Here is a 12394-nt window from a genome sequence, read left to right as displayed (position 1 = left end):
GTGGGTGACACCTCCCACTCCCCGACTTGCACATTCCTCCCAGGTGAAGCAAGGCTATACTGATAAGACAGGTCAGGCTCCCAAAGAACACAGGCCTATCAGTGGTATCTAACATTGCAATAACCTAACACTCCTCTTCTGTCTTCACTAGACCTGTTAGGGGGTGTGTATCTGTCTTTAACCGTCTGTTCCCCAGAACGAAGATGTGGCCTAGCACCTAGAATGCTAGATTGGGGCTCAGGACAGCTGGGATCTATTCCTGGCTCTGCCACTGGCCTGCTGGGTGACCTTGTGCAAATCACTTCCCCACTCTGTGCCTCAGTTTCCCCATCTGTAAAAAGGAGGGAATGATACTGGCCTTTGCAAAGTGCTCTAAGATTGACTGATGCAAAGCACTCAATAAGAGTAAGATATTATTAACTACCAGCCCTTCATCCCTTTCTGCTGTGCACTCAGACTCAGAGTAACTTGATTTCTGAAGGGGACTGACTATACGGAAGAAATTTACAAAACTAACTGTGTTGAAGCATTCCTACTTCTGTGCACTTACAACCAATCCCACTCTGGTTCAACCACCTGTTTCCTTTGGCAGCTTTTGTCTGATGGCTTGGGAAAACCCAGTCTTAATGACTTTCAGTTCTTGAACTGTAAAGGCTATTGGCATTTCCTCCATATCCTCAGATTGCTTTCAGATAAGATGCTGACGATCTCACACAGAAAGGCATGTTTACTAATTAATAGGGTTAACTAAAGGATAGCTGGTGATTCATAAATTGATTGATACCATCATTTAGCCGCCTCAGTACAGCTCATGGCATTATGACATTTTTAAGAGGTTTTGACCTAATGTTCCTCTCCCCACATCCCTACTTGACAGTTATTAATCACTGAATTAATACACAAGGCCAAAGTTGACCCTCAGTTCCACCCACACAATGCCACTGGCTTCCATGAGTATGAGTGGATGAAACTGATGGCAGAACTGGGCCCACAAATATTTAACCCAAGAGTTTCCACAGTTGTGATAGACCATGCATTGTACATGGATGAAAAACCAGTGTGAGATGACTCTGGGACTCTCGCTCCCTTTACCAGGCTGGTCTAGTACTTGTACAGGACAACATTGTCCATTTTTAAAAAGCTAGCTCTGAACCTGGGAGAGCTGCACCACATAACCAAGTACATTAGCAACAGCAACCCCCGTGCATCATCAGAGGGGATGAAGATATGATTACTATGATCGGGATTAAAATTCTGCTTCTATAAGACGTTCCACTTGGTTGTAAGTCTGCCCATGTGTCAAGTTCAGAGTACAATACCCCACAGTGCTGATCAAGATGTGGAACTGTGAAAAGCAAAAGCAGAGATTTTTTCCCCTAAAATATTACACAATATTTATCCATCTCGTGCTTACAAAAAGCCTGGCTGAGACACAATATTTCAAGGACTTTTAGTTACTGAACATAAATGCCTTCCTTTTCAAATTACATAAGAGTACTTGTGGCACCTTAGAGACTAACAAATTTATTTGAGCATAAGCTTTCGTGGGCTACAGCCCACTTCATCAGATGCATAGAATGGAACATATAGTAAGGAGATATATATACACATACAGAGAACATGAAAAGGTGGGAGTTGTCCTACCAACTCTAAGAGGCTAATTAATTAAGAGAAAAAACTTTTGTAGTGATAATCAAGGTGGCCCATTACAGACAACTTGACAAGAAGGTGTGAGGATACTTAACATGGGAAAATAGATTCAATGTGTGTAATCGCTCAGCCATTCCCAGTCTCTATTCAAACCCAAATTGATGGTATCTAGTTTGCATATTAATTCAAGTTCAGCAGTTTCTCCTTGGAGTCTGTTTTTGAAGCTTTTCTGTTGCAAAATTGCCACCTTCAAGTCTGTCACTGAGTGACCAGAGAGGCTGAAGTGTTCTCCTACTGGTTTTTTAATGTTATGATTCCTGATGTCAGATTTGTGGCCATTTATTCTTTTGGGTAGAGACTGTCCGGTTTGGCCAATGTATATGACAGAGGGGCATTGCTGGCACATGATTGCATATATCCCATTGGTAGATGTGCAGGTGAACGAGCCCCTGATGGTGTGGCTGATGTGATTAAGTCCTATGATGATGTCACTTGACTAGATATGTGGACAGAGTTGGCATCGAGCTTTGTTGCAAGGATAGGTTCCTGGGTTAGTGTTTTTGCTCTGTAGTGTATGGTTGCTGGTGAGTATTTGCTTCAGGTTGGGGGGCTGTCTGTAAGTGAGAACAGGTCTGTCTCCCAAGGTCTGTGAGAGTGAGGGATCATCTTTTAGGATAGGTTGTAGATCTCTGATGATGTGCTGGAGAGGGTTTTAGTTGGAGGCTGAAGGTGACGGCTAGTGGTGTTCTGTTATTTTCTTTGTTGGGCCTGTCCTGTAGTAGGTGACTTCTGGGTACTCCACTGGCTCTGTCAATCTGTTTCTTCACTTCAGCAGGTGGATATTGTCGTTTTAAAAACACTTGATAGAAATCCTGTAGGTGTTTGTCTCTGTCTGAGGGATTGGAGCAAATGCGGTTGTATCTTAGAGCTTGGCTGTAGACAATGGATCGTGTGGTGTGTCCTGGATGGAAGCTGGAGGCATGTAGGTAAGTATAGCGGTCAGTAGGTTTCCAGTTTAGGGTGGTATTTATGTGACCATTGCTTATTACCACAGTGGTGTCCAGGAAATGGACCGCTTGTGTGGATTGGTCTAGGCTGAGGTTGATGGTGGGATGGAAGTTGTTGAAATCATGGTGGAATTCCTCAAGGGCTTCTTTTCCATGGGTCCAGATGATGGAGATGTCATCAATGTAGCGCAAGTAGAGTAGGGGAGTTAGGGGACAAGAGCTAAGGAAGCATTGTTCTAAGTCAGCCATAAAAATATTGGCATACTTTGGGGCAATGTGGGTATCCATAGCAGTGCCACTGACTTCAATGTCAAGTATCAGAGGGGTAGCCGTGTTAGTCTGGATCTGTAAAAGCAGCAGAGAGTTCTGTGGCACCTTATAGACTAACCGACATTTTGGAGCATGAGCTTTCGTGGGTGAATACCGACGTGCATCTGACGAAGTGGGTATTCACCCACGAAAGCTCATGCTCCAAAACGTCTGTTAGTCTATCAGGTGCCACAGAACTCTTTGCTGACTTCAATGTGTTATACTTTTAGGGCTTTAACCAAAGGCTACTGAAGGCCATGAAAAAACTCCCATTGAGATCTGATTTCAATGAGGTTTGGATCAGGCACCATATGCTGATACTGCAAATGCTTACACATATGTGCTTAACTTTAAGACACAAGTAAATCCCACTGAAATCAATTATGCACGTGCATAAGTGTTTGCAGAAATGGGCTTTAGTTTGGTAAAAAAAATTGCAGTCTCAACTAAATTATGAGGAAAAAACCCCAAGTTTACCTGGGCAATTAAAAATTATAGAAAGCTACACTGGTGTCCTCGTATGCATTATTTTCAACACTAGAGTCTACTGTAAGTGAAGTTTTTATTGCAATTTCCAGTTTCACCAGCAAGTTGATTAAAAGATTCTTGTAACACTATTAAAAGCAGCAAAGAGTCCTGTGGCACTTTATAGACTAACAGACATATTGGAACTTGAGCTTTCGTGGGTGAATACCCACTTAGTCGGATGCATGTAGTGGAAATTTCCAGGGGCAGGTATATATATGCAAGCAAGAAGCAAGCTAGAGATAACGAGATTAGTTCAATCAGGGAGGATGAGGCCCTCTTCTAGCAGTTGAGGTGTGAAAACCAAGGGAGAAGAAACTGCTTTTGTAGTTGGCTAGTCATTCACAGTCTTTGTTTAATCCTGAGCTGATGGTGTCAAATTTGCAGATGAACTGAAGCTCGGCAGTTTCTCTTTGAAGTCTGGTCCTGAAGTTTTTTTGCTGCAGGATGGCTACCTTTAAATCTGCTATTGTGTGGCCAGAGAGGTTGAAGTGTTCTCCTACAGGTTTTTGTATATTGCCATTCCTAATGTCTGACTTGTGTCCATTTATCCTTTTCTGTAGGGACTGTCCAGTTTGGCCGATGTACATAGCAGAGGGGCATTGCTGGCATACGATGGCGTATATTACATTGGTGGATGTGCAGGTGAATGCAGGTTAGGACTTAACCAGATCAGCCACAAACTGGACAGTCCCTACGGAAAAGGATAAATGGACACAAATCAGATATTAGGAATGGCAATATACAAAAACCTGTAGGAGAACACTTCAATCTCCTTGGACACACAGTAGCAGATCTAAAGGACCTAGCAAAATATTGACTTCAAAGACAAGACTATTTAAAAACTATTTCTATGTTATAATACAGTAGAGAGTCACAATATTTTGTATTATTTACGTAAAACTTTATGCCAATGGTAAACATTTTAGTTTAGATGTATTCTGTATTAAAAGTATATTACCAGCAGGTGGAGCTATCTACATTACAGAAAACATGAAACTTGAAACTGTTTTGGGATATTAAAATCTGTTTACAAAAAGTTAAATATGTTTGGTTTAGAACTAAAAGTCAATGTTCTGAATGCATCTCAAATTAATATTTATTATGGAAAACAACAGAACAGAGATTATTTTCTGGCGTTCATTTGTGCCAACAATGCACTGCTATGATTGTTGCTGTAAACAAAAAGAATAAAATGAAGAGATTCCTTAAAACATTTTATATTTAATAATTAACTTCACAATATCATCTAACTAGCAGCTGAAATTAAGATGCAGAGGAGATGCCAAGGTCTAAAAATGCAACATATCAACATTTCAAGAATCCACATCTGGTAACATAACCAGAATAAAAGTCAATCACCCGTCAGGCAAGTTCACATTAAGGGTACCTAAACCACTTGATGGTAAAAATGAACCCAGGCAAGCATTGTAGGTTCTGCTAACATAAGGAAACTTTGCTACTCTCAGGAGACCCGAATCCTAATTTGGTCATACATTTGGCAAACTCTTCCTAGTTCTTATGATGCATTTCTCTGCATCACAAAAAACCCACATACGTTAGCATGACTGGGAGTTGCTCCTCAGGAGAAGTTTGGGATTGGAATTTCAAAACGGTTTCAGCTCTGGTACACTGGCAGAGCTGTGAGGGAAAGCTTGGATTGTACCTGCCTGCCTGATGTCTGGCTTTACCCATTCAGTACCACTAGACCTGACTTTCACAAGCAGCGAATGTATACAAAATTCCAAATAAAGGAACGAGTGCTGAATGGAATACTACCCTTTAACTCGGGAGCAAGTGGACAAGAGAACATATCAAGGGCACTTGTCCTCCATGCTGGGATGCTGATCCAAAGAGGGAAAGGTAGAACTGAAAGTATTTATTGGGCAGGGGCTGGAAGCACTGGGCAGTAACTAAGGGAGAGTGCTTTAGGTTGGGGGACCCCCTCCTGCAAGGAAATCAAGCACTGAAAGAACACAGGCTACCATCCTGGTTCTGATTTAGTTACATGGGCTCCTGCGACATGTTGCTATTCTGCAGAACACAAGATAATCCAGGTTTTCCCAACCACTGATCTGTAGGTACAAACTTAGAAAGACGATTGCCCTATCTTACAAATAAAAGGGCAGAAGAGTTGCAAACGTACATGACTGTCTCAACTCAAAGCAAGTAGATGACAGAAAATTTCAAATACATCTGATAACAGTAATATTATTTATTCTTTAAAACCTATGTATTGAAGTGTGGGAAACTGTCCAATGAGGTGTCACAAGGATTAATTACCTTTTTTAAGCCTGGTTTTAATTACTTCTATATTATCTGATTATTATTTTTTTTTAAATACATTAAATTCAAGGTTGTCCCTTTTCCACTGTAACACTACAAGCTGTGGTGAAACCTGACAGTGAAGAAAGGAATCATCAGTAAGGGCAAAATATTAATTCAAAGAGACGTAAGGCGGGATTTTCAAACGCACTCAGTGTTGATCAGTTCCCACTGACTTAGGAACAGAGCTGGACCCACACTGACAATCCCAACTCTAGAAATGAGAAAAAGTATTTGCGCAGGAGATACAATTAAACTGAGCACAGAAAAAAGTCCTTGCTAATACATCTATGGAACAGTAACCAAAAGTTATTTAGGAGGAAGGAGATACTCAGAATGCAGCAAAGCTGATAAGGACCCAGAGTTGATAATTACCACCAAAATGGGGAAACTGGCCCCAAAGGTGATTTTGGTCAGAGGACACAGAAGGTCACACCACGGACAAAGGAGTCAGCAGTGCAAAAAATGTGCAAAATAATATAAATCCAGACAAGTCAAAATCTACTCAAAGGTTGCTCCCTACAACTTGAAACCCTGCACGTATATCGTTCTGATCTGAGTTACTTTAATACAGTGATACTTATCTTAAGTAACCAAGCACAGAGTAGCAAGCATCAGTTGCCTAATAGAGAAGGCCTCTAATTACATACCAAACAAAATTATATTGAAAACTTTAAGCTACTTAAAGGGCTTACTTAAGATAACTGCATTTGTTGGTTGGTGGAAGTGATCATTAACGAAGGTTTCCCTGTTCTGTATTTCATTAACTACAAAACAAACTCTTACTCATTTCAACATCTAAAATGTACCCGATGTCCTAAAGATCTCTTTCCCCTTGTTAACAGGGTTCTCCTATGTGGTGTGGCGGGAGAGATCAGCAATGTAAACCGAGCTTCCCCCTTCATAACATTTCTGAGACATACTATAATATCAACGAAGAATTAATTATGAAGCATCTGGAGCACTGACCAAATCACAAAGTCTTGCCAAAAAGCATTAAACAAACTAAGGTTAGTGAAACAGCTAATATGGACCATACTTCTCCTCGTTCAAAAAGCCACTTCCTAGGGTATGTGCAAGATCGTAAGGTCCGTAAAGTTAAATCAATTACCAGTGTGCTTGGCAGAATATCTGTTAAAGGCTGTCACACAATACATCCTTCAGCATAGCGCCTAGTCTTGCTTTCCATGTCAGTCTCATGTTTATATGCAGCAATCACCCATTCAGGTGCTGTGCAGTGTCTGGATCCAATGGGCCTTGGATCAGCCCCTAACTGCATGAGTGCCCTAGTAGGGAAGAGCTTCCTCTTGCTTTCTCTCCCTGCTCCACAAAGCAAGGCAGTACAACACCATCAACTCTCTGCCGGACAGGGAGGGTGGCCAATTCACTCCTGCACCAGACAGCACACTATGGGCCCAGGAAGGTGTGGTCTGAAGGTTAAAAGGTGTGACCCTCATCCCCAGCCAGTAAGTCTGTAAATTGCTGTCTGCAGCGGACAGTGGCTAGGGTGAACAATGCAGCGTTTCAAAGGAGCAGGAAGAAACACTTCATCATGTAGCTACGGCTGCCCACACTGAGCATCCAGACCCTATATAGTTCTGCTCTACTCACTCCCACACGCTAATTATGGCTCCTACCGTGGGCGGGGGGGATTTTGCCAGTCAAAGGTAGCAAAGACAATGGAACCAGTCCAATTAAAATATTTTGCAAGTGTGTCCAGTTAACTTTTAAACACTTAATGAGGACCACACATGCAATATGGGCCTGATTCTTCTCTCACTGTGTTTACATATACTGTATGTAATCCCATTGGCTTCTGCGGATTTGTACCAGTGTAAGAGAGAGGAGAATCTGGCTTAAAGGCCTTCAATACAAATTTTGTACCGATTTTTTGATGAATATATTGTTATATAAGAAATAAGAATATTAAGAATTATTTACTATGAGAGAATATTAATACATTCAGTGGGAGATGTGGGTGTTCAGTGCCTCTAAAAACCAGGCTATATAATACTTGCCACTGCTAACATAGTGAGTCGATGGCAGAGCCTGGATTAGAACCTAGAGACCAAGTTCTCTGCATCGACTTTACACCAGCAGATAATTTGGCCCCAGAGCTTTTGGCTCCCAGGCCTGCGCCCAATGCCACTTTTTTCTGAACACATCTATTCCTGAGAGATTTCCAGTCTAGTTTCTAAGCAAAGAAGTTTGTATAAATTTCAGATAAACATCCAACCTTCTAAAGGTTCCTTTAGCTGAACTGAACCTTCAGACCCTTGGGCATTATTGGTCGTGGGGCCCACTACTGAAGTCTGTTGATTCCCCTCCTTCGGAGGGAAGGCTCCCAACCATTTTATAAGCAAGCTGTGGTCAGGCCTTACTCAGATAAACATTTCTGAACTCTAATCACATCACCAATTCTTTCCTTCACTTGCACTTCCCATTTTTTAGGAGGGTCACTGGAAAGGTGGTTAGAGGAGTGGATTTCACGGTTTCTTTGATCTCATCTCAATTCTATTCACATCTGAGTATTAAAGTGATAGCCAAATTCATCTTTAGGGTAAGGCAGGTGCAGCTCCATTAAATCAATGAGGTTGTGCTTGTTTATTCCAATAGGGAAGATGCATTTTTCATAGGGCTAGAATGGTTCACGATCATAACCTGCCACCTGTTAAACAGAACACTCATGTGTTTAACATGTTTTATTGGGTTTTCCTTTCAAGATGCATTGCTGGAAAGGACTTGTAGAGACAGGTATAGTCATCATGACCTATGGTAAATAAGCTAAATGAATCCTTACAATTTTTATGGTAGTCCTATGAATGCACTTAATCGTGCTAGTTGTCAAAACCTGGATTCCTCTTTCGACAGGTCAAAAGGGCACAGGATGGAGGATTTTCATAATTATTAATCTTATTCAATTTTTAAAAATGGCTATTTTCCTCATAGATAAATTGATAGTAAGACCAGAGGGAAGTCCTGAGGTCCTTCGCTAGCTCTTACTCAGACAAAGCCCAACTGAAGTCAGTGGGAACTTTTCCGAGGCTCTGCATTGGCACAGGGCACTTCCTGCGTGAACTGATTTGTGGAATAAGAGCCCAATTCATTATTTTGTGCATAACAGACAGCTGCACGCAGGATCGATTTTCAGCAAGGGCCAAAGCTCAGAAATTCGTGGCGACTTGGCGGAAGAGGCAAATGCCGGTAGAAAAGTTTGTGATAAAAAACGGATTAAAAGAAACGTCCACTGAAAAAGGAACCAACTTTTTTTTTAAAAAAGGCAATAGATTCTGATCACACAGCAAATACAAATGACCTTTGTATAGGTCTGTGCAGTACCCTGCCCAGTAAACCCCTGGTTCACAACTGGGATTCCTAGGTGCTACATCAATACAAAGAATAAATAAATGAACACTGATAAATATTTTAAGGCTCATATTACATTTCAGAGGAAACAATGAGGACCTGTAATAGATACTCACTATGTTCATAAGGGTGAGGAGGTAGTTTTGAACATGTTCTTTGCCGTGGAATCGGACTACAGAATCATCCACTCCTAGAAGCACTTCAATGTTGTAGTCATTGTCTCCCGCATGCCTGCGTCGTCTCAGCGTTTCATTTAGCTGCTGCTCTATGTTGCTGTACATGGAATCCAGACCATCCAGTCCGCTGAGAAGAGACGCTACAGCGAAACAATAAGTTTTTAAGTATTGGGGTAGCCGTGTTAGTCTGTATCCACAAAAACAACAAGGAGTCCGGTGGCACCTTAAAGGCTAACAGATTTAGTTGGGCATAAGCTTTTGTGGGTAAAAACTACTTTTTTAGATGCAACCCACAAAAGCTTATGCTCAAATAAGTTTTTTAAATCTTTGCTTGATAAGCACCCTCCTATAAATGGAGTGTACGCAGATGTCATTCCTCTGGTTCGAATAAGTCCTGAGGAGGATGCAATTTCCAGCTCAGGTAGATGTACTCACGCTAACGTTCATCCAGTTACTGTGATAAAAACAGAGGTGTCACTGCTGCGGCTCGAGCAGCAGGAGGAGCCAGCTGCCCTGTGTATGATCCCATCTGATACCCTAAGTATGTACTCGGGGTGACTGCCTGCCCCCACTACCTGTGCTGCCATGGCTACACTGCTATTTTTAGTGCAGTAGCTTGGTCAAAGCTATGGGTAGGTCTACACATGCTGGAAATTACACCTCTAATTGCAGTGTATCCTAGGTCCCAGGGGAGATGGATCAGTGGGCTGTGAGTTAGTGAAGTGATCAAAGGTACATGATAAATTCATCTGTCACGTGGTTCTGCAATTCGTCACATGGATCTCCCCTCTTCCCATCACCACGGTATCTGAGTGTGTGGTGTAAGTGAGAGGAAATTCAGGCCAATTTTTTTTTTTTTTATTAAAACCTCTGTAACCTGGAATCATTTTTCTGAAACATGAAAGCAACTCACAGCACACATGATGGTGCTGGGATGGTGTAATGGTTTTGTTGGCACTAGTCTGGGGTGGTTTGCGCAACTCACTTGTGGCTTCCTCACGTGCGAGTAATTTGGTCATGCTGAAAAAAAAAATTAATCACTCCATCGTGTATTCCCTTACACACACCCCGCATGTGAGGCAGAACCTTAACCCTGCACTGGGAGCAGCACTGAATATCCCCTGTCCTGAACTTCAGGACTGTCAAATTAGAAGACAGGGGAAAGAAGGAAGCATTTTTCTGACAGGCTTTTCTCTTTTTAAACAGCAGCTCTTTGAAACTGCCCCGAAGAACAGAGCATTGAAAGCGTTTCTGGAAGAGATGGATTAGTGGGCAGAGATTCAGGTGAAGCAGACAAAAATGCATGAGAGCGTCCGCCATAAGGGCAGAAACATCACAGGCACCTACACACACAGGGACAGATTTTCAAAGTGCTCAGACTTGCATCTGAAGAAGTGGGTATTCACCCACGAAAGCTCATGCTGCAAAACGTCTGTTAGTCTATAAGGTGCCACAGGATTCTTTGCTGCTTCTACAGAACCAGACTAACACGGCTACCCCTCTGATACTCAGCACTTAGTGGCACTCACAGCACAGAGCTCTTTGGACAATCCGATCCAGCAAGAGTACAAAAATGCAAGGGATATGAAGACAGTAAGAGTTCAAGACCTCTACAAACACTGGCCACACACTATAGTATAAAATGACTGATCGACTGGGAGATTTCTGAAGTTAATAAACATTCAGACTCCTATTCTTTGTCGAGATTGTATATTTGCCAAAGTTTAATGTTTTTAACTCTATTGTATAACTCTATTGTATAACTTGTATGTTAGTCTTCTCAAAAAGAACAAAAGCTTCTACTTGATTTCTGAAGGAGGCATTGGTCTGAGCCAAGGTTTACAGAATCCTGTTGATTGAGGTTTTACAGAAGGCATGTTTTATAGTGCATCAGGCTTGCAGGTGCTTCAGCTAATGTCTGAAATCACCATAAAGCTATTTCTGCCCCCTCTTTATAGTAAAAAGAAACAACAATTGATTTTAGAAAGTTACGGGAAGAACATGTCTTGGCTGACAACATAAAATATCAAGTTTTAGCCATATGGCTCCACCAAAATCAACCCCAGCAAATCCCTAAGTAAGAAACAGACCTATAGCAACTTAGCTGATATCTCACAATGCAAGTCATGGGGCAAATCTTGCAGTTCTTACTCAGGATTAGATTGTTTCTGGCTCTGTGGCTCTGGCACCGTGTTTCTCCTGCCCCCATCCCTGCATATATGCACTCCAGACAAGCAGAGTCCCTATGCTCCGGAGATGGCAGGGAAGGACTGCTTCTTCTGAGAGTCCCCAGGGGTGCAACCACCCTAGAGTGGGTGGAGAGAAGGGAAGGGTCATGTCCTCTCAAGTCTGGCCTGCATGTACAAGGGGAAGCAGAAGAGAGCAGGCTTCACTAGCCCAAAAGATGGTACAGCTTTATGACCTATCTGTGTGCAAGGGACAGGAGAAGAGATTGTGCTTCACTCCCCCATTAGACACACAAGCTGGCCTTTCACATACTATTGAGGCAAGCCTTCCAATTAAGTCAGTGGGAGTTTGCCTGAGTAAGGACTATGGGATTCAGGCCATTATTGCTAAATGTGCTGGACAAGTATACCGCAGTTCATCTTGAGCAGTCATTAGCTGAGAATTCTCTCCCTCCTAAGCATCACAGTGGTTCAAATAACACATAAATAACTCTCCCCACACCAAACAGCAAGGTTTCCCCTGAGCTGTTTTCAGAAGCTGTAAACCATGACTGCGGGTGAGAGACCAGACCTGCAAACAGCTTTACAATTCAACCTCAAGGCCTTTCATTCTCAAGAATGCAAACACTGTGATAGCACACAAGTGGGAAATTCATACACAAGCTCCGGTTCTAGAAATTGCTTCTGCTGGCAAAGCTGCCCTTGATACATCCAATGGAAATATACTCATAATGTCATATCATTATGCCAGCAGCATGAATGGAATAGTCTGAATAATCATTTCAGAAAGAAAGAACTTTCTGCTCGGTATAGCACCTTGGTTTGGCTGCTGCTTCCCTCCTTAAATAGG

At 42.1% G+C, this 12394-nt stretch overlaps 1 protein-coding gene across 2 annotated transcripts in view; it reads right to left on the bottom strand.

Moving 5' to 3' along the window:
• ADAMTS3 (ADAM metallopeptidase with thrombospondin type 1 motif 3) overlaps positions 1-12394 on the bottom strand; it is a 208715-nt gene that overhangs the window by 53417 nt on the left and 142904 nt on the right. For both annotated transcript variants that reach the window (XM_045019044.1, XM_045019045.1), the window contains one exon: positions 9299-9498. In XM_045019044.1, coding sequence (XP_044874979.1) covers positions 9299-9498 — 200 coding nt within the window. The remainder of the gene's footprint in view (positions 1-9298; positions 9499-12394) is intronic.

Source organism: Mauremys mutica, chromosome 5 (assembly GCF_020497125.1).
Source record: "Mauremys mutica isolate MM-2020 ecotype Southern chromosome 5, ASM2049712v1, whole genome shotgun sequence".
NCBI lineage: Eukaryota > Metazoa > Chordata > Testudines > Geoemydidae > Mauremys > Mauremys mutica.
Note: the sequence above shows the minus strand (reverse complement) of the source record. Positions and strands in the feature narration are given on the sequence as shown.